This window comes from Lissotriton helveticus, chromosome 3_1, assembly GCF_964261635.1.
Source record: "Lissotriton helveticus chromosome 3_1, aLisHel1.1, whole genome shotgun sequence".
Taxonomy (NCBI): Eukaryota; Metazoa; Chordata; class Amphibia; order Caudata; family Salamandridae; genus Lissotriton; species Lissotriton helveticus.
This window is the reverse complement of record NC_136061.1, coordinates 1,138,279,439-1,138,300,028: the sequence shown is the minus strand read 5'-3', so window position 1 is coordinate 1,138,300,028 and position 20,590 is coordinate 1,138,279,439. Positions and strand designations below refer to the sequence as shown.

At 42.8% G+C, this 20,590-nt stretch overlaps 1 protein-coding gene across 1 annotated transcript in view; it reads right to left on the bottom strand.

Moving 5' to 3' along the window:
• The window catches only part of CACNB4 (calcium voltage-gated channel auxiliary subunit beta 4), a 769,275-nt gene that overhangs the window by 182,355 nt on the left and 566,330 nt on the right, over nt 1-20,590 (bottom strand). Inside the window, exon 11 of the mRNA XM_078681745.1 lies at nt 7,944-8,039. Coding sequence (XP_078537871.1) covers nt 7,944-8,039 — 96 coding nt within the window. The remainder of the gene's footprint in view (nt 1-7,943; nt 8,040-20,590) is intronic.

Sequence of the window (20,590 nt, the reverse complement as noted above, 5' to 3'; positions counted from 1 at the left end):
CACTGGATGATGTCATCAGTGATGTCATTTGAGATGTCATCAGTGATGTCATCAGTGATGTCACTGACCATGTCATGAATGATGTAATATGTGACATCATCAGCAGTGGATTGCGGGTGCGCGATATATAGTTAGTGCAACTAACTATATATGGAATTTCAATGGTTTTGTGTGAGTAAAATAAGGTTTTTTAAATGCTAATTCCTAACTATATATGGTCTATAACCTATGGTTTTTTCAGTGAATATATATATATATATATATATATATACCAAACACTGACCAACACAGCGGACTATAAGATAAGCGCCTCAAACTTCAAAAGTCCCAAAAGTATTTAGAGTTCTGTGCTGTTAAACCTCCAGGGCCTGCTGTGTTTGGGTCCCACTGGATTTCCAGATAACAACTTGAAACAATGTGGAGGCCACACCAGTCAAATAGTAAACAGCTGAAGCATCTGTTTGTATCAGAAGTTTCTTTTATTTTTCTTCTTTTCAAAAGTGCACAAGACAGCCAACGCGTTTCGCTCCCCACCCAGAGAGCATTGTCAGGGCCAAGAAAATAATAAATGGAATGAAGTATCAAGAAGACTGCAAAAATGTACGACGTCAAGTTGAACTTCAGGTTTATCTATATATCAACGATGGTAATGCGTGACAAAAAAGGGATTACTTCCATGTAAACCCCTTCATCATTATATTAATTGCATTCACCAGTTAATCCATGTATCCCATAAGCGTCTAGTAATCGTGAAAACAGAGTTTCCTGTCCGTGGTTCTATTTTTATTTATTTATTTATTTATTGCGGGTTTATATCGCGCTAGGATCACATCCCAAAGGAGTATCTCCGCGCCTTTGGCAGCCTTATTGCAAATAAACAGTACTGGCAGTGTGACATATTAGTTTTGAAATAAAAAGGTTTTTAACTGTCTCCTGAAGGGGAAGTGCTCCTTACAGAGTCTCAAGGAAAGTGGGAGGGTATTCCACAGCGTTGGACCAGCAATGGAAAGTGCTCTATCGCCTTGTCTTGCCTTTTTTGCTCTAGGTACCCGCAGCAGAGCCTGTTCACTAGATCTCAGGAATCGCGAGGGTACATAGAGAGAGAATTTATTGGACAGGTACATAGGGCCTTTCCTCTGAAGACACTTGTGTATAATACAACAGGCCTTGAACTTCACCCTCTGTTTGATGGAAAGCCAATGCAGAGAGGTCAAGAGGGGTTTAGAGGGGGTTCGGGGGGGCTGATTAAGAACAAGGCGAGCCGCGGTGTTTTGGACTACCTGCAATCTAGAGATTACTCCCTCGTTAGCTGAAAGAAGCAACCCATTGCAGTAGTCTAAGCGACTCAACACTAAGGCCTGTACTAAGGTTTTCCTGGTTGAATCAGGAAGCAGAGGGAATACTTTCCGCAACATCCCAATGATGTGGAAACAGGACCCCACCACTTGACTGGCATGTTGCTTGAGAGAAAGTTCCTGGTCTAGACGAACACCGAGGTTCTTAACCACCTGCTTGGGCTCAGGGACTGGGCCAAGATCCTGCGGCCACCAGTCGGGGGACCACAGGAGTTTGGCTTCACCGAACAGCATCACCTCCGTCTTTGCAACATTGCATTGCAGGAGGTTAGATGCCATCCAGTGGGCCACTGCCTTCATCCCCTGGGAAAAGGATTTCCTGACCTCATCCGTAAGGGATTTAAAAGGAAAGAGGAGTTGGGTATCATCCGCATATGACACAGGGATGAACCCATGAGATCTCATGATGTTCGCTAGGGGGGCCACATAGATGTTAAAAAGGGTAGGGCTCAAACAAGAGCCCTGTGGCACCCCCTTCGAGATTCCCAACTCCTCTGACCAATAAGCACCCAAGGTGACTGTTTGGGTGCGATCTGTCAAGAAACTCCTCAACCAAGCCAGAGCCTTGTCTTCCAGGCCGATGTTAGCGAGCCTGGTGTTCATGATGTCATATGACACGGTGTCAAACGCCGCAGACAGATCCAACAGAACCAGGATAACAGAGTAGCCTTTATCCTGGAACATGTGTAGATCGTCTGCGACTGACAGCAAGGTGGTCTCGGTGCTGTGTCTTGGCCTAAAACCCGACTGGGAGGGGTCCAGTCCATTTGTCTCTTCATTGTATTTTGACAAATGTCTATTGACAAATTTCTCTATGATTTTGCCCATAAATGGGAGAAGAGATATAGGTCTTAAGTTGGTAAATTCGGTCCAGGTGATAGCGGTGTTCTTCCTCAATGGTCTCACTAGCGCCCTTTTCCAGTCTCTCGGGACTTCTCCAGTACTAAGAGATAGATTGATTAGTTGTTGAATTCCTGGCCCAAGGACTTCTGCCAACATAGGCATAATGCGGGCTGGAATGATATCCTGAGGGCTACCACTCTTAGTCTGAGTGATTAATGCAGTCACCTCTTCTAAAGAGATAGGGGGAAAGCTTTTCAGGCAGTCGGAATTTGGTTTTTGTTGTATGTTTTTGTGGGAAAGGTTTATTTCAACTACCTCACTTGTCTTCGAGGCTACTATCTTTTCATATATTGTATCAATCTTCTTCATGAAGAATAGAGCGATCTCCTCACATAGATCTTGGGATGCAACCTCTATGGTCTCACATGCTGCTGGTCTGGTAAATGTTTGTAAGATTTTATACAGCACTTTGGAGTCTTTCCCAGCCTCTGTTAGTTGTGTTGCAATGTAGTTTTTCCGAGCTGCCCTGATGGCTTTGTGGTATGCCCTAAGTGAGGTTTTGTAGTGTTCCTTATCATCCAGCCTACGAGACTGTCTCCATACTTTTTCCAGCTTCCTGGTTTTTTGTTTCAGCAGTCTCAGGTCTTCGGAGAACCATATTTCTTGTCTATCTGCCTGGCGGGGTTTGTATATTTTCAGCGGGATGGTGGAATTTATTGCTTCACTGACTGTCTTCTCAAACCGCTGGAGCTCAGTGGTCATGTTTCCTGAGTAGTCATTAAGCAGGGGGGCTTTATACACCTCTCTAAAAGTATCCACTGTTAATTTATGCCAGGGTCTTCTTTTAGTAGCCAAGGTGGTCTGTATGCGTGGCTTATCCATGGCATCGTTGTAAAACTTTAGTATAAAATGGTCAGTCCATTCTACCTGAGTAGATGCTGTACATGTAGTTAGGGGTGAGTTAGAAAATACTAGGTCCAAAGTATGGCCTGCCTCATGTGTAGGTCCATGGTTAATCTTTTTGAGACCTAAGGAGTCAAGATCCGTTAGGAGGGTTCTAACCTCCGTGCATTTTTCTAACTCCCCGTGCATATTAAAGTCCCCTACTAGCAGGAAATTCTGATTTTCCTCTACAAATGGTGCTAGGGTCTCTATGAGGGCGATGGAGAAATTCCCACTCGGGCCTGGAGGGCGATATACCAAAGCGCCCTTTCTATGTTCCCTAGATGTGGAGCTGAGTTTAAAGATTAGTAGTTCCATCTGTGGGGTGCTAATTTCCTCCAGAGTAGTAAGATTTAGTTACTCTCTATGAGCAATTGCCACCCCCTCCTATTTTATTGGGGCGATCCATTCTGATTATTTTATATCCCATCGGGATGCCCAGTGTGATTGCTGGGACTAAGTGAGGCTTGAGCCAAGTTTCTGTTAGGAAACATAGGTCAGGTTTCTCTGTAGCTATCAGATCCCAGACCTGTATGGCATGCTTTACTAGCGATCGTGTATTACAGAGCAGGTTTTTGCTCCCCGAAGGGGGATTGTTCTCTCTGATAGTTCCAGGGACAATATTATGCACTGTAATTAGCCTAGCGGCTGTATCCCGTTGTTGACCAGTTTCCTCTACATCAAGGCAGAACTGTGTCCGGCATGCCATGCACACAAATGGTCCTTCTAAGTGGGTTTCTATCTTTACATCACAAGCAGCCGGTAGGTGATTACGTATGTCGGATCATACCTGTGAAGTATATGTAAGCCGCTTAGTGCAGGGGGTCTCCAGGATGACAGGGAGAGTCGCCATATCCTCCTGCCCCTAGCCCCGTCCAGTCGCGGACGGGCGCAGACGGGCAGGTCTTTGGCTTGTCTTCGGCGCTGGCTACGGCGCCCCACTGCGCGCTACCGCTGCGCGCTAGGGCCGACGAGGGCTATATAGCCCTGTCAAGTGGAGAGCTGGAGCGCTAACCGCTCGCCTCCCTGGGCGTGTCTTGCTCCTGCCTGCCCCGCCCTCCGCTCAACGGTATAGGCTACCGAGTCGGACCGGGGCGGGCAGGCTTGAATAATGAGCAAGACAGCCGAGGATACCTTCGGAGCCCCTCTGAGCCCTGTCAGGCGCTGGTACCTCAGTAAATTACACACAAAATGTTTAAAATTCTTACATCAATTTTAAAACGTTCTATCCGGGTAGGTGCAGGGTTATTAAAATTCGGCAATCAATTTTAAAAAGCGACGAGTGCAGGGTAAACACAGGGACAGTTCAATTATTAATTCAATATCAGTCACTCTGCAACAGCGTAACCGCTTCAACAATGAGGTATGCGCCAAGCGTGGTCGGGAGATGCTGCCACCGTCATCCCTTACCGCAAGATTACACTGCCTCCTCGTTGACTATATAGCCCTGTCATGTGGAGAGCTGGAGCGCTAACCGCTCGCCTCCCTGGGCGTGTCTTGCTCCTGCCTGCCCCGCCCTCCGCTCAACGGTATAGGCTACCGAGTCGGACCGGGGCGGGCAGGCTTGAATAATGAGCAAGACAGCCGAGGATACCTTCGGAGCCCCTCTGAGCCCTGTCAGGCGCTGGTACCTCAGTAAATTACACACAAAATGTTTAAAATTCTTACATCAATTTTAAAACGTTCTATCCGGGTAGGTGCAGGGTTATTAAAATTCGGCAATCAATTTTAAAAAGGCGACGAGTGCAGGGTAAACACAGGGACAGTTCAATTATTAATTCAATATCAGTCACTCTGCAACAGCGTAACCGCTTCAACAATGAGGTATGCGCCAAGCGGGGTCGGGAGATGCTGCCACCGTCGTCCCTTACCGCAAGATTACACTGCCTCCTCGTTGCCTATATAGCCCTGTCAAGTGGAGAGCTGGAGCGCTAACCGCTCGCCTCCCTGGGCGTGTCTTGCTCCTGCCTGCCCCGCCCTCCGCTCAACGGTATAGGCTACTGAGTCGGACCGGGGCGGGCAGGCTTGAATAATGAGCAAGACAGCCGAGGATACCTTCGGAGCCCCTCTGAGCCCTGTCAGGCGCTGGTACCTCAGTAAATTACACACAAAATGTTTAAAATTCTTACATCAATTTTAAAACGTTCTATCCGGGTAGGTGCAGGGTTATTAAAATTCGGCAATCAATTTTAAAAAGCGACGAGTGCAGGGTAAACACAGGGACAGTTCAATTATTAATTCAATATCAGTCACTCTGCAACAGCGTAACCGCTTCAACAATGAGGTATGCGCCAAGCGGGGTCGGGAGATGCTGCCACCGTCTATAATGGTGCCCCAAGCTTCGTTCTGCGGGCTAAATTAAGCCGGTGGTGTCCCCCGTGCAATAGGACGGGGGACACCACCGGCTTAATTTAGCCTGCAGAACGAAGCTCCCTGACAGCTTATTAAGGTCTGCCTTCACACATTGGGGAACCATTATAGAACCACGGACTGGTGCTGCCTCCACATTGTTTCAAGTATATATATATATATATATATATAAAAATATTTATTTCTTTTAAACTATTACAGTTTTTTAGATATAGTACATGCGTAGAATAAATATTTATTAGCAGTAGCCCATAATCAACTCGGGCTGTTTTTTAGATATCAGGGTAGGTTTTATCCAGGTATCTGTTAGATAGTTAGGTTTTAATTGTGTCACCGATATCCTTTTTTTATAAATGTATTACTTGTATTAATGTGTTTTAACTTAACTATATTTCCGTAAATCATGGTGTTATATTTTAGCAACAAACTAAATATACTGTCAATCACATGAAGTACTGTATAAATTAATTTGAACATGACCTTGAATAGAACATCAAATTTATGAAATTTTCTTCCCCCCAAATATATCCGACGTTACACTGAACAATGAAACTGAACTTATACCATTATGAACTGAAGATTGATAAGTTATATGTGGTTTTACTAAATTTTGTAAGCATGAGTCACTTTAGCTGATTTGCACTTTTGCACGAGGTCACTTTAGTAATATCATGGGAGGGGATCCTCCTATGTAAGTTAAACAATTATGTGTTAGACACAACAAGTATTTATGTATACTACTGAGAATGACTCGTTCATATTGTTTAGTGACTCAAACTACACTTACAAAGGTATCTCCTGTGCAGTCTTTTTCCTTATTACATAGGGTTTAATTCTGAGCAACGTAATGATTTTTTTAAAGATTTCTTTATTATGATTTATAGTTTGTGCACGATAGGGTGAGCACGTGTAACAATTAACAGACATGGCAAATGTTTATCGTCTTTGTGAATTATGTTTTGGATTATGGTATAAGCATTTATGCTATTAGTTTAAATTTGATTTTCGGTGGAAACTGTCTTTGTCCAAAACACAAGAAATTCACAATTCAAGCAGTTGATTAACTGTCTTTTTGATGTACAAGTATTTATACGGTTATAAATGAGACAGCATACTTGAGACTTATAAATGTATTTAAACAGAAAGTATTTTTTCTATCTCCATTTGTACATGTGATGCACTTGCAACTTTAAAAGGGGCTGAGTATATGGCATTGTCATGTGACCAAGGCCGCAGGGACGGCCGAAACGCGTCATGACTAGCTGTTGGGGCGAATAAATTATATGCTACACAAGAAGTGGTCCATGCCTTGTTTTTCACCTGAGTGGTGGAGCGCTGCGAGGTATTGCGGATATATATATATATATATATATATATGTATATATATATATATATATATATATATATATGTGTATCCTCGAACTCCGTGAAGTCGCTGCAGCAGCTTGATCTGATCGCCAGCTCCAACCAACACAGACACGGACCACTTCTTCGGTGCAGATTTATTTATGCGTGCTATCTTGTCGCCATATATATATCATGCTCAAAGGTATTCTCTCCCAGCCGGGAAGAAAATTAGCAGCACTCACAGGGTTGAAAATAAACTAAAGCTGTGAAACAACCCCGTGAGTGCTGCTAATTTTCTTCCCGGCTGGGAGAGAATACCTTTGAGCGTGAAATTTACACGGAGCACCACTGTGTTTGCGGCACCCACCCACGAGTGCTCCGTTCTTGACAATGGTGCGGAGGAGCGTATATATATATATATATATACTTAAAAAGTATTCCATACTCCAGAATGAGAAAGGCAGTTGTACTGCCGAAACACATCTCTGTGCTCTTTCGCCCGGGATAACATGACCAAATAAACAGGTTTTTTTCCCTGTACTTCGAGTGCTGATTTTTATTCTCATATTAGAGTTTATAAATACTTTTTGGATATTCCAGTGCTTGCGATAGCGCTGTTTAGAAGCACCACCAGCGATCAGGCAGCACGCCAGCATTCCGCATGTTTTCTTCTGATATATATCTATATCTTCAAGGTACGTAGATGTGGAGTTGAGAATAGTAAATCAATATTCACCTAAATATACACATATACTTTCAGGATATTTTGGACGTCAATATTGTGGATACAATCTTTTTGTATAACAATATTTTTCTCATCAATATTCTGTCGTATAACTCCCCCAATGTCATTACAGAATGAATCCTTCTAAAGACAATCTAGGCAAAGGTGGGCAATAGCTACGAGAATGTAGTTATACACTAAGCTGCCTTTCCCGTTTGAAAAGGGATTTCTACTTTGCAAAGCCAGGCATTATATTATAGCAGCGTATTTCTGACAATTTTTTTTAAGCTTGTTACGAGCAATACAAACAAAGTAAGATGATTCTACAAGCAAACATGAGATGTAAAATGTCTTCAACTTACCGGTGGGCACTGTGCAAGTTTATCAGCAGCTACCAACTGAACGTTTAAATGTTTACTTTGCGATTTTCCTCTGGACTTGATCAGCCGCTGCAAAACCTGATGGAGAAAACAAAACTTTCATTTTTTCAACCCATTAATGATTTTTTTATACTCAAAGAATAATTAAACTTACATACTCACCAAATGTACCGCTCAGAATCCTACATCAAACTAAGTTTATTTGTTATGAACAGAAGCACATGGCGCAATCAGAACAAGTGCTATGTCTTTACTGATTTTTTGGGTCCAAGATTTTATGGTCTTCCACTATGTTGGGCATTAGTATTCTAAGGAGGATTCTCCCCAATTGTAGGGTGTACAAGTATACCTATATGGGTAGCACTGCACTGGCATTAGCTTATCTTAATCCTGGAGTCCCACAGTTACTTTTGGTTTCTTGTGTAACTCAAATGCATAAATGGAAGTCTTGTACAATAGGGCTACACTTTTGAAGAGCTTTAAAAAGGAGTGGACTTATAGCTGTAATGTACTTCACCCTGGACACATTTTCAGACTGAACTGTTTTTAAATTATAAGATCATATTTGTCTCTTAAAATATAAATCACTAGATTAGCCACCATTTTAGTGTATTCTGTGTATCACGGAATGTCTATCATGATATTTAAGACAGTGAACTAGTTCTCAAAGTATTTTCCGTGCTAGCAGTGGAAGTAACTTCAACCTAAACAATAGTTTCTAGCCTTGCGTATATATAGGCATCCGGCTCATCCGAAAGATCTGGTCGCTAAGAATGAAGATGGAAAAATTATGCCACAGGTAAAAAGCAAAGCTGTTGCTGCATGAAACGAAGGGAAGCCGCTGCCCGGCTCCAATTCCGCCAGGGGAGATAAGCGTTCTGATATTGGTGGGTTGATATTTTAGGGCTTTAAAGACTCGAAGTGACTGTGGGACAAGTAGTTGGTTGGATAAAGGAAGGAATTGAAAGAAGCTATGTTGCCCAGGAACACTGGGAAAAGAAAATACACCTGTATGTGGTTTAATCCATGGCTCAAGGTCTGTTTATATCTGACTTATCATTGCTCAATTCTCATCCATATTTGTATTGCAAATTTTGTTCCACTGTCATGGTGTACCCATGGTCCGTACTCCATGCATTTGCCTGTTTAAAGACATGCATGTCTTCTTCACATGCATGGGGGTTTCCCTTGCGTGGGCACAAGTCTTCCATTGCCATAACTGTAGTGTAACCCTGCCCACTGGAGAGTGCAGTCACAGAATGCACCTTTTCCTAACCACAGGTAGGTTATTTCGCCTTCAAAAGTTGATTGGGCCCCTTACAGAGAAAAAAAACATTTGCAATGCAAATGGGTCTTGCATTTGTGAGAGTTAGAAGTATTGGCGTTGTAAAATACAATGTCTTTTACCTATATGTTTTGGAGTGGAATGGATGCATGTGGCATGGAGTGGAATTATGTGGGTTGGATTGGACTTGTTAGTTGTGGAATTGTGTGTGGTGTGGAGTGGATTTGTGTAGACGAATTATGTGGCATGGTGTGCAGTGGAAACATGTGGATAGTAATTATGTGGTATTGAGTGTACTGGAATAATGAAGAGTGGGATTGTGTGTCAGACTGTAATAATGTGGAATGGCAATTTGTATTGCGGATTGGTATGTTGTGGAGTTAAATTATGTGATGTGCTGTTGAATTTTGTGACAGCTGTCCCCCCTTCTTGTGACTCACAATTTATCGCACACTTTGTGAATGTTCGTACAATTGTCAAAAATTGAGTGGCTATTCAATGAAGAGTATTAGAAATACTTGAAGATTGTAAAAAGGACTGCCTTTCACATGGCCGCTAATACTTACGGAAACATAGTGCTGCGCCACCAGGAGGCCAGTTAAAACATCTGGCTTCTGTTAAATATGAAATCTGTGTACTAGACAGTAGTAGCTGGCCATCATTCAGACATGCCATAACACTCAAAGAATTGTGCTCAAATATGTTGCAAAGCCGTGTCACGTGGCTCAAGTGTGCCAAATGGATGTGTGTGTTTGTATGGCCAAATAGCCTGTTTAAATCACTGACAGAATGAATGGTTCCCAAAATAGAAGAACATAGTGAACCTCTGGATAAAAGTCACAGAGGAAGTACGCAAGACAACATGGATTCGAGGATGACAGTAGATCCGCTTGCACACCAGTACTACGATTGCTGTGGGCATCCCTAAATATACACGTGTTATATGAAACCAATGACAGGCATGAGCATTCACTGAACAACATCTACTAAAACCCCTATTCTGAGAGCTGTGTAATTCCCTGGGAAAGATCAAAGCAGTGGGAAGCCCAAAAAGCTAACCAACTAGAACCTGATGACATTTCCCAGTAGGTAACTAGCTGGAAATGGGGAACGACAGCAGTAATCGGTGGTAGTAACACTGATACCAGTAATTCCCCCATTGTATGAGGCTCTCTTAGGTGTCACTCAGAATGCCACGATACTCCCACATCCAGGAATTTCCAATGTCTGTGGTATCTGAACTTCTGTGCCTAATGGTGTAGTATTCCGGGACTCCTCAGAATGGGGAACCCAAGTGATGTCACTAAAGGTAAAGTGATTTGAGCCTCCCGCATACATTCCCTAAAGGCAGCAGCAATAGCTCAGGGATATATGACATGCAGGCCCAGCGGGTGAAACGTGTGCTCACAACCAGCCCGACAGCGAGGAGTGAGCGACTTTCCCCTGGCTATGTTTGAGACAGCTTTTATTTAGAAGACACACAATTGCTGGACAGAATTCAAAACAAATTAAAACATTCACCCCCAGTCAAGAGATCTGGGTTAAATCCATCATTCTTTTGCTCACCATGCCACCCCAGTTTAGACCTGGCCATATGCAAATCAGTCTTGACCCTGTGCCTCATGGGAGCAGTCCAGCCCGAACTCCCAAGCCAGGTCCTCCCTGGACCAGAAACAAGCATCCTAGGACCGGTTTTGGGATATCTTCGATCCAGTGGCACAGTGAGCCCAGGACCCACATGAAACCCCCAAACTGGCCCTAGGATGCTTGTTTCCAGTCCAGGGAGGACCTGGCCTGACAATTCGGGCTGGACTGTTCCCATTGGGCACAGGGTTAAGACTGATTTGCATATGGCCGGGTTCAAACTGGAATGGCATAGGGAGCAAACAATTAATGGATTTAGGCTCAGATCTCTGTACTGGGGTGAATGTATGACAATGTTCTGTATTCTGTCCATCAATTGTTCTTTTTGCATTTGTCACCCAAGTTGGGACAGGTATGCTCAGACGTGTGTCCCGTGCTCTCCATGCCACTGGAGTCAAGCTATTCTGGCTGGTGACGGGTGAAACCCTGAAACTGGTCCTAGGATGCTTCTTTCCAGTCCAGGGCGGACCTGGCCTGGCATTAAGGACTGGACTTTTCCCACTATGCTCAGGGTCAAGACTCATTTGCATATGGCTGGGTTCAAACTGGAATGGCATGGGGAGCAACAAAATGATGGAGTTAGGCCCAGAGATCTGTACTGGGGTGAATGTATGACATAGTTCTGCATTCTGTCCCTTAATTGTTCTTTTTGCATTTGTCACCCTGAGTGGGACGGGTATGCCCAGATGTGGGTCCCGTGCTCTCCATGCCACTGGTGAGAAGCTATCCTGGCTGATGAGGTGTGAAACCCCAAAACCGGTCCTAGGATGTTTGCTTCCAGTCCAGGGAAGACCTGGCCTGGCAGTCGGGCTGGACTATACCCATTGGGTGCATGGCCAAGATTGATTTGCATATGGCTGGGTTCAAACTGGAATGGCATGGGGAGCACAACAACAATGGATTTAGGCCCAGATATCTGTACTGGGGTGAATGTATGACATTGTTCTGCATTCTGTCCATCAATTGTTCTTTATGCAAATGTTATTAAGAGGCGGTAATTACATTTAAATAAGCATTTGTAAATTCACTGTCTTAGATAACATGACACACAACCTACCAGCGAAGCTACCCTCCAGGCTTTATGAAATGGTGTCAGAGAAGGTAGAATTGAAGTCATCTTTGTATGTCTGACTGATTTGTAAATTGTGCTCTGCTGGATGCTATGTGAAGGTCAGTCGAGCCGGTGTTACACTGAAGCCTGCTGCTGTCTCCTGAGCCTCAGAGGCCTCCTTTGTGATCCTCTGCTGTTGCACCGCAGTATATGGTGTGAAAAACAGCACAACAACACAAGGGCTCACTGAAAATGCCGGCATGCACTGGAATGGTGGTAATATCAAAGTGCAGTGAGAAAGCAATTGGCATGATGGGATATGTAGTCCCTGCAACTTAAGCAATTTGTGCGATTAGTGCAGTTTAAAGGAAAAAAGAACTACTTTTCCCAGTATTCATTGGAAAAGTATTTTATTTCTGTGACTGGTGAAAAGACAAGAGCCGCAGGGAGACCAGGACAACAAGGAGATCAATATGAATTTTATGGAATAAACACACAGCCACGCAGGGGCAGGTCGGGGTGGGCATATAACACATGGCATGAGGCGGGAGACATGCTAGAAGGGGTGAGGGACGTGAGAGCAGGAAATAATGAAATAAAATAGTTCCCCAAATGAGCGTAACTATACAGCAGTTGGTCCCTACTCCTGTGGGAGGAAACCAAAGTCAAAAGGAGGGACAAGAGATAGGATTGACCACTAGCAAGCAAGTATTTTTAGAGGACACTGAAACAGAAAAATGAAAGAAGTGGGTGGGATCTAAGCTCACATATAAGTATATAGAAGTATATACTAAAGTATATACGAGAGGTCTCGAATGCTCGACCTAAAAAGGAGGTACTGGTGTCACCACACTGTCTTTCGCTGCACCATTGTTTGCATCTCATACACAAAATTAAAGAGAGCTAGGGCAGGCACTGGAGAGACCACATTTTTTCTGTAATCGGCATATAGTCCCGGTCTGCATCTGTGCGCAACGAGTGCGCATGGGCACAGACTGGGAACATGCGGTCTGTACAGAATAATCATTTCGGCATCAAGCTGTAGAAAATGGCATGCATGACTAGTGTATTAATCATTCTCTTTTGAAAGGCAGCAAACAAAAACATACTTATAGTTGTGGTTCGGAAGTTGTATAAAATTTCTCTTGTAAGTCCTAGTCTGCTTTAAATCTCAATGCAGTTTTTTTATAGCTGGTGATTCAACCATTAAAAACACAAATTTTTCTCAAAAAATGGTCAAAGTTGTTTCTTATATCTAGGGCATTACCTCTTAGCAGTGTGGGATATGAGGAAATCACCGACTTTCGGCTTTAAATAATTAGCATGCCCCATGAAACAGCAGTATTACAGGTATTTTTGGGTAATTTTGCCACTGGGCCTATGACCTTCCAAAGCTAATTAATCAAAACTTAACGCAGTATTTTATAGTAATGTAGTAAGCGAGAAAATCAAGGAAAAATAAATAATTTTATAGATTTATTTAGAACTATGATCTTTTTGTCACATAGGATGCTTCTTTTAAATTGTTGTTAATCTAATGTACTTTTTTATGGATATGGATCGAATTGATAATATGTTAAATAGCTTTGGTCTTGCCTTTCCAAAACTATTAGAAGGGTTTGTTCCCCCTCCAATTTACACATCACTCGTGTCCCAGGGAATTTTTATGATTATGAATTACAATATTATGTCTTGTATTTAAAAAAAAAAGTTTTATGGGGTTAATCCAGAAATAAATATCTTTGAATGAGCGAATGATTTGTTATTGATGACCTCCCTTGCACTCTTTGTTATGAGTGAATTACCCAATGCATTATTTATTTTAGTCAGATTATTAGCTATCCTTTCAATCACTCAATTAAAACAACGTTATGTAAATGTTTTGAATAGCTGTCTTTACTCTTTAACTTAGCTGTGGGTGATGAAAAAGTAAAGGAGCTCCCAAACGAGTAGCTGCCCCACATGGAATTCTAACACTATGTCATTATTTCACCCATGGGTGTCTCCTAATATTCTCAGAACAATATGTTAGTAAACAATATAATGGAAGGTTGAGTTCTAAACATCATGTCTGATTTACTTGTTTTAAAGGTGAGTGTCACAGATGAAAATCTTAAAATCCCCTCCTAAAGCCTGTAATTTGACCGAGTTAAGGTCATCTCTTAATCTATCAGAATTTGGTGCGACATTTCCATAACACCAGCATAATTTTGCATAGCTTGCGCTGTGAAATTGCACTAGTATGCGTCATTATGATTTGTTCATAGCAATAATTTAGCACAAGCGCACGAAAACAACATGAATTGTCATGTCCTTTAGGCTAGTCCTGTCATGTATATCCCTCTTTACATACATTGTCCCATCCACACGACAATAACGATTCTAAACAGGTGACCTTTTACCTAGTAGCTTGCTCCTGTCTCTTCGACACCAGGCTCTTAGTATTCTATCATAATCCCTGTACCTGACATACATAAGCATGTACTAAGCACAGCATCATTATTCTGTATAAGGGTCACCACATTGTTCATCCTTGGCCAACAGCCCGCTGTGTATGATCGTATTTGTTTGGAAAAACATTTATGATTGTTTTCAAAACATATTGATTCTAGAAGAAACCCTGGAGTGACCACTCTAGTATATAAGACTCCTATTCCCCCTACAAATCAGCGGAGAATTCCTTCCAAGCTGACACGGGGTCCTGCATGCTGAATCTTTGACACTCAGCGGTCTGACATCCCTTGTGGGATGTGTCATCCTCGAAGCAGAGACAGGGTTCTTCATTTCGAACCATCAGGTAAGGGAGTTGGTTCTTCCCTAGGGGATTCTTGGCTCCATATCCGCATATACATGCTACACATACAGACCTAGGCTAGGTACATGTAGGCAAATTACTTAGGGCGTGCATTTTGGGAATATGCAAGTGCTACTGTTTTTATCTTAACTGCTTATGTTCATCTTATTAGAACTATGGTAGAAATGTATCAACTATTAACTATATTGGTACTTGCAATCTCTTTCGTATGCTTCTGTCTCCTGATTGTGACAGCAGATATGTTTTACACTAGACTGACGCTGGACCAATAAATACTTATTGAAATGTCCTAATCGCCGTCCTGTGTATTTTCTGAGAAAAAGTGAGCCCGAGTGACTGAGCGAAAGGTACAGTGCTGTTTTCCACAATCCCTGTGGAATCATGGTTGTCATTAAGCTTCAGAGGAGTGAAAAAAAACTCTTCAGCGCTACGCGGAGCTCCGCAAGCGGCGGAGTTTCTTTAGATACATGCCGTTCGCAATGATTTTCAGTGCCAGGTGCTTGTCCACACTGTGCAATCATCGCGAATGGCCCCATGCACAGCACAAGCGGGCGCTGCTTCCTTTCTGCCACTCAAGTAGATTTCTCAACTCAAGGGGTCACGAGCATACGTGAACACTCGCATTGAGAAATCTGACCATCCACATTGAGAAATCTCACTGGGAGGTTAATTTTCCACGCTCGCGCTCGCCAACTTGTTGTTGACGATACCGAACTAGGAAAAATCTCACTGGGAGGTGGATTTTCCTCACTTGCTGTAGTGAGGGTACTGGGTCAACTGCAGACATTGCTACGTTAGCATAAGTGAGGAATATGCTTAAACGCCATTTTGCTGCTATTGCCGCTTTTGCACACGACACTATATGGGTCTCGTAAAGAACCTGCTTGTGCTCTTTCACATGAGAACGGCCTGTTTTTCACAAATCTACGCGCGCTCTGTGCCCACAGCGCGTTCAAGGTCGAATAACAATGTATGCTGGTAATTCATGTTGATCAGTCCCACGCACATTAGACATAACAGAAAATGCAGCTGCTCAAGCTCAAACTAGGGAGCTTTTAATATTGCATTGCATGCATGAGGCGGCACTTGGAGAAAACCTTTCCAACATCAAGGAGCTGTTCTTGTGGTTGGATGTGATTCATTCCATCTGATCTTGGAGGTATGGGGTCCCCATCAAATCCTAGAGGTCTTCTCATATTATAAAATAAAACGAGCTCCTAGCACAGGGAAGGTGGTAACTGCACTATAATCCTGTTTCCACTGTCATTTATAATATGATTTCCCCTTATGTGTTTTATGGAATTGTAACAATGCTGATCGTATTATTCTTATGTGTTTGTTTGTTAGTATTGGCAAAAGTTCTGCATCTTAGAGCACGTTAGTTAAAATAAACATTCTAAACTATACAGTGTCTCTGATTACTCACATTGTGGACTGGTATGAGAGCTAGAACGAAAGAGTGTTCTTGATTGCCACTGTTCCTGAGAGTTTACTAAGTCGCATGTTCTAGGTTGGCTAATCATTGGTAGCTTCGCTGTGGCACGGAGAACGAATGAGACACTAATGCTAGCCTGGCCACTGAGGTGGGTTTTTGGTACACCACAATACACCGAGGTCCTGGTTACCTGCGCATAGTTCTGTGCATGAGCAAAATCCCTGCAACATTGTACTCACCAAGTTGAGGTTGATGAACGTGAGTGAGGGAAAAAACTTTTTTTCTGAACTTCGCAAAATCTGCATAATGGGGAGTGCGGAAAACTCTGTGAAATCCAAGAGCGGAGCGGAGTTCACCACCCAGATTTAGTTGTATAGTTCCGTGGTTGCCAGAAACTACATACACCACTGTAAGATACAGGGGTCAGTAGTGGCACTGTAGAGCTAGCTGGTCTAACAGCTGACATATACTGTGGGGGTGTCCGAAAGCAGTTGGGACACTAAGCCCTCAATTTAGGTTCTCCAAAACGTGCAAGTCCTTGGGATTCTTTGGAACTACACGACATGGCGCCACCAACGTTGGTTTGGTTCCTATATTAACAGTTAAAATCTGAGTAGTTCAGTCATGCTTTCTCAGAAAGCCCTACTCACACCTTTCAGAGACGTCTGAAGTGGGAAAGGGAAATCCGCAGCAGCTATACCCTGTGTATTGGCTAAAGGTTTAAACAAGCTTGTAAGGATAAAAGGTTCCCCACATTGTGCAAAAACCTTAGTCACTAAAACTTTTTCTTCTCCTGAGATTGACTGAGTCCACGAGTGGTGGTATGTGCTCGGGGAAAGATGAAGTTGCAAATGCTCTTAACATTACAGGGAACTGCGGAAAAGCAGTAACTATTACATTGATAGAACACGGCGTACCAGCAACAGGTGGGTGTGTTACCTTTGTGATTTAGGCACATGAGGTGTTCGGATCAGAGGTTTTCTATTCTTGTGTTCAGTTCCTACCTGCAGGTCCACAGACTAAATTGTTCCACACCTATTTTGTAGTTGAATCACTGGAAGAATACACTCCATACTAAGACATTGAAGTCCTGTTAACTTACCAGCAACACAACAACTGTTTTAAAGGCGCCCTCGCTCACACATCTGTCGTAAGACTCGGGCGGCTCAGCATAGAAGGAGCAACCTGGCCGGTCTTAGCGACATATACTCCATATCCACAGATAGACACACTACCAGTGGATACAGTCCGTACAATATATAAAGACATAGTCAGGCTATACATACACATTGTCCAGTTTGTCATGCGAACATTGACAGTCCAACCTGCGAGAAATGCTCCAGTCGGTCCACATCAAGCAACACCAACAATTAGCCCACAGGCACTGAAATCAGTAAAAGAGACAATACCTTCCAAACAGGCGCACATTCTGTTCAGGATAGCACAAAAAATAGCACTACTGGAAGCAGTATTTCCCCATACGAGTCCACAGGAAAAACATAGAATGCTAACCATTTGCTTGCCAATGGGGATGGTTCCCTCGATTGAAGATTGTACCACCTGGGGAACAATCTTTGCTGCCATATACATGGTACCCATTCCATAGCAGTTGTTCCAGATGTCTTGAAACATGCAGAATGAGTACAGGGGAGGACGCTCGAACTGTTATAAAGGATTTGCGAGTATTCATCGGGACATATGCATTTGGCACGTTACATTCCGACCATGGCCTGCATTTAGCTCTCGGACTTACAAGGAAGCCATGGAAAGAATGGGCGTTGGAAATTGGGAGATTGTGAGACCAACAGTGGAAAGTTATAACTATTCGGCACATTGAGGAAGGAGATAATTCAACCTAGAAGGAACGGTCACGGGAAGGTTACTACTGGGCGTTACGATACTTGTGGGCACTTAAGGGCGCACACAGAGCAAATTGAGTGGCAAATTTACTCCAATTGCCATCCGCCTGGGTGTCCATTTGTTCTACCCTTTTAAGAACGGTGGAATTGAAAAGTACATACTCAACTGCCCTAGTCCTGATGAGGCCATCAAGTACATTGCCTGAAACGTGTCGACAGATTTGTTTAGAGACCATAAAAAAATGAAATAAAATGTAAAATTAGTAGAGAACGCCTGACACAATATAGGGTTTGAATTAATAAAACCTTAAGGCGATTCCAAGGATGGTGATCTAATAAAGGAATGCACTTGGTTCATATCATGTAAGGTGCATCCTGGTATAAAATAAGGGCGAAAAAAGGAAAACATTTCTTTATATTCATGTTTGCGGTATATGTACAAATGTAAATAAGTGTATATATATATGTTCTATTAATGTATTTGTCAGTATATCTACTGTGAAAATAAGATGTTTTTCGTTGAATGAAATTTAATACAGATTAATCTGAACTCAATACACTTGGTTGTTCTTTGACTACATATATTTGAATGGTATAACATTTATTGAGAATAGTGAAACAGATAGGAAGAGTTACATTGATTTTCTCTTCATCTTACTGTTTAGTTTATCTATTGATCCCGAGGCATTGTTTTTTTTCAGATTGCATATTATTACCCAGATGCCAAAGGATTAATTGGGTTGTCCCCTGCTTTAAATGGCATACACATTGAAGGGAATTCACTGGCTGATGCAGCCTCCAAGGCGACAGTGCGAACTGCTGCCGCTGCTGCAATCACTCGTTCTAGCACGTGGATAGTCTGAGACATACTGATAGCTGTGAACACCTAAAATGATTTCCGAAAGGCTTTCCACTCAAATATTCTTATAAATTAGATGTGCAAAACAAACCAAATGCTCAAATTCCAGGAGTAAGGGATAGAGGTATACTAAACATGGATCGCAGATTAGGTTTAATACTAGCTGCACACAAGGGTCTGGGCTCAGCACATGCAGGAGTCACTGCTACAATTTTATTTCTGAAGCTGCGATACTGGTGGCCAAGTTTGTCCAACCAAACAAAGGCTTATGTCTTAAAGTGCAACATCTGTCAGCAGATGAATGGTCCCACCGTAGCACAGCCACTGCAAACACCATTAGTTATTTCAGACAGACCTCTCGAATGCGTCAATTTTGACCACTGCGGCCCCTTAAATTCGGACGGCGCTTACAAGTAAGCTTGGTGGCAGTGGATTCATGGTCTATATTTCTATGAGTTTAGCCTCAGCACTCAGCTGACACTCGAACTGTTATAAAGGATTTGCGAGTCTTCATCGGGACATATGCATTCGGCACGTTACATTCCGACCATGGCCCTGCATTTAGCTCTCGGACTTACAAGGAATCCATGGAAGGAATGGGCGTGGCCATGCGGTACTCCTCCACCTACCATCCCGAGGAAAATTTGGTGGTGGAGAGGAAAAACTGGGACCTAAAGCAATCCTTAACAGCAAAGGTATTGGGTGCGGGCGGTAGTTGGGCCAATCCGCTATATGGGATCCAGAGGGCACTATACAATATGCCAAGAAAATCCTTGGGAGTATGTACTCCCTATGAGATCCTGTTTGGGACAAGAATGTGGGTACCTGACCTCAATCGTGCCAGCACAGTGGCGGATGTAAAATCATTTGAGTTGAATGATCGTTTGGCTACATGACAGAATGACCAAAAAGCGGGAGGCTGCTGTCTGCAGTGGCTGTGTTTTTGCACAATTAAATCGAAATATGTCCTTGCATCCAAAATAGACACAAGGAAGCATTTCACGCTAAAATATAGCAGCAAATTATGTTTTTCCATTGCATGTAATTATGTGTAATTTTGCAATAATTTCCCTGAACTTTTGAATAGTTACACAAATGCAAATGACATTAATTCTACATAACCCTGGTCCTAATATAGGAGGAAATTAGCTGCTCATTCTCCTTTCTCAACATCTTGTGTTAGATTCCTAAGAGCCCAAGAGTTTATCTGCTCCACATACTCATAAGCATCAATATCCATTATCCTGGTTATCGTGGAATACTGCTGGTATAGAAAAGTATCCTGAAGGGCTAAAATATGTTCAAAGGTTTCCCATTATTTGTTTGCACGAGGTGTGGTATACATTCATTTTCAGTCCTAAATTCCTTTGAGAAAGAGTAACCAGTAAGAAACGTAGCACGAGACATACATACCAAGTGCTACATGATCACTTCAATCTCTGATTCTTGGAGGGAGTGCTGTGAACAGGGAAAGGCACCTTTGTTTATGTGTGGTGGTCCTGTGCACATTTTCAAACATTCTGGAAGGAACAACTCATCCGCATTAAAGGGACATTGGGGTACCTACTCCTAATTGACCTTGACACGCTTATCCTAGGGCTGAGACCACTGGATATGGAGGGTTAAACAGGCTCTGATTAGTGCTTATTCTTTTTATAAAGGGAGCGGCCAAGTAGTTCAT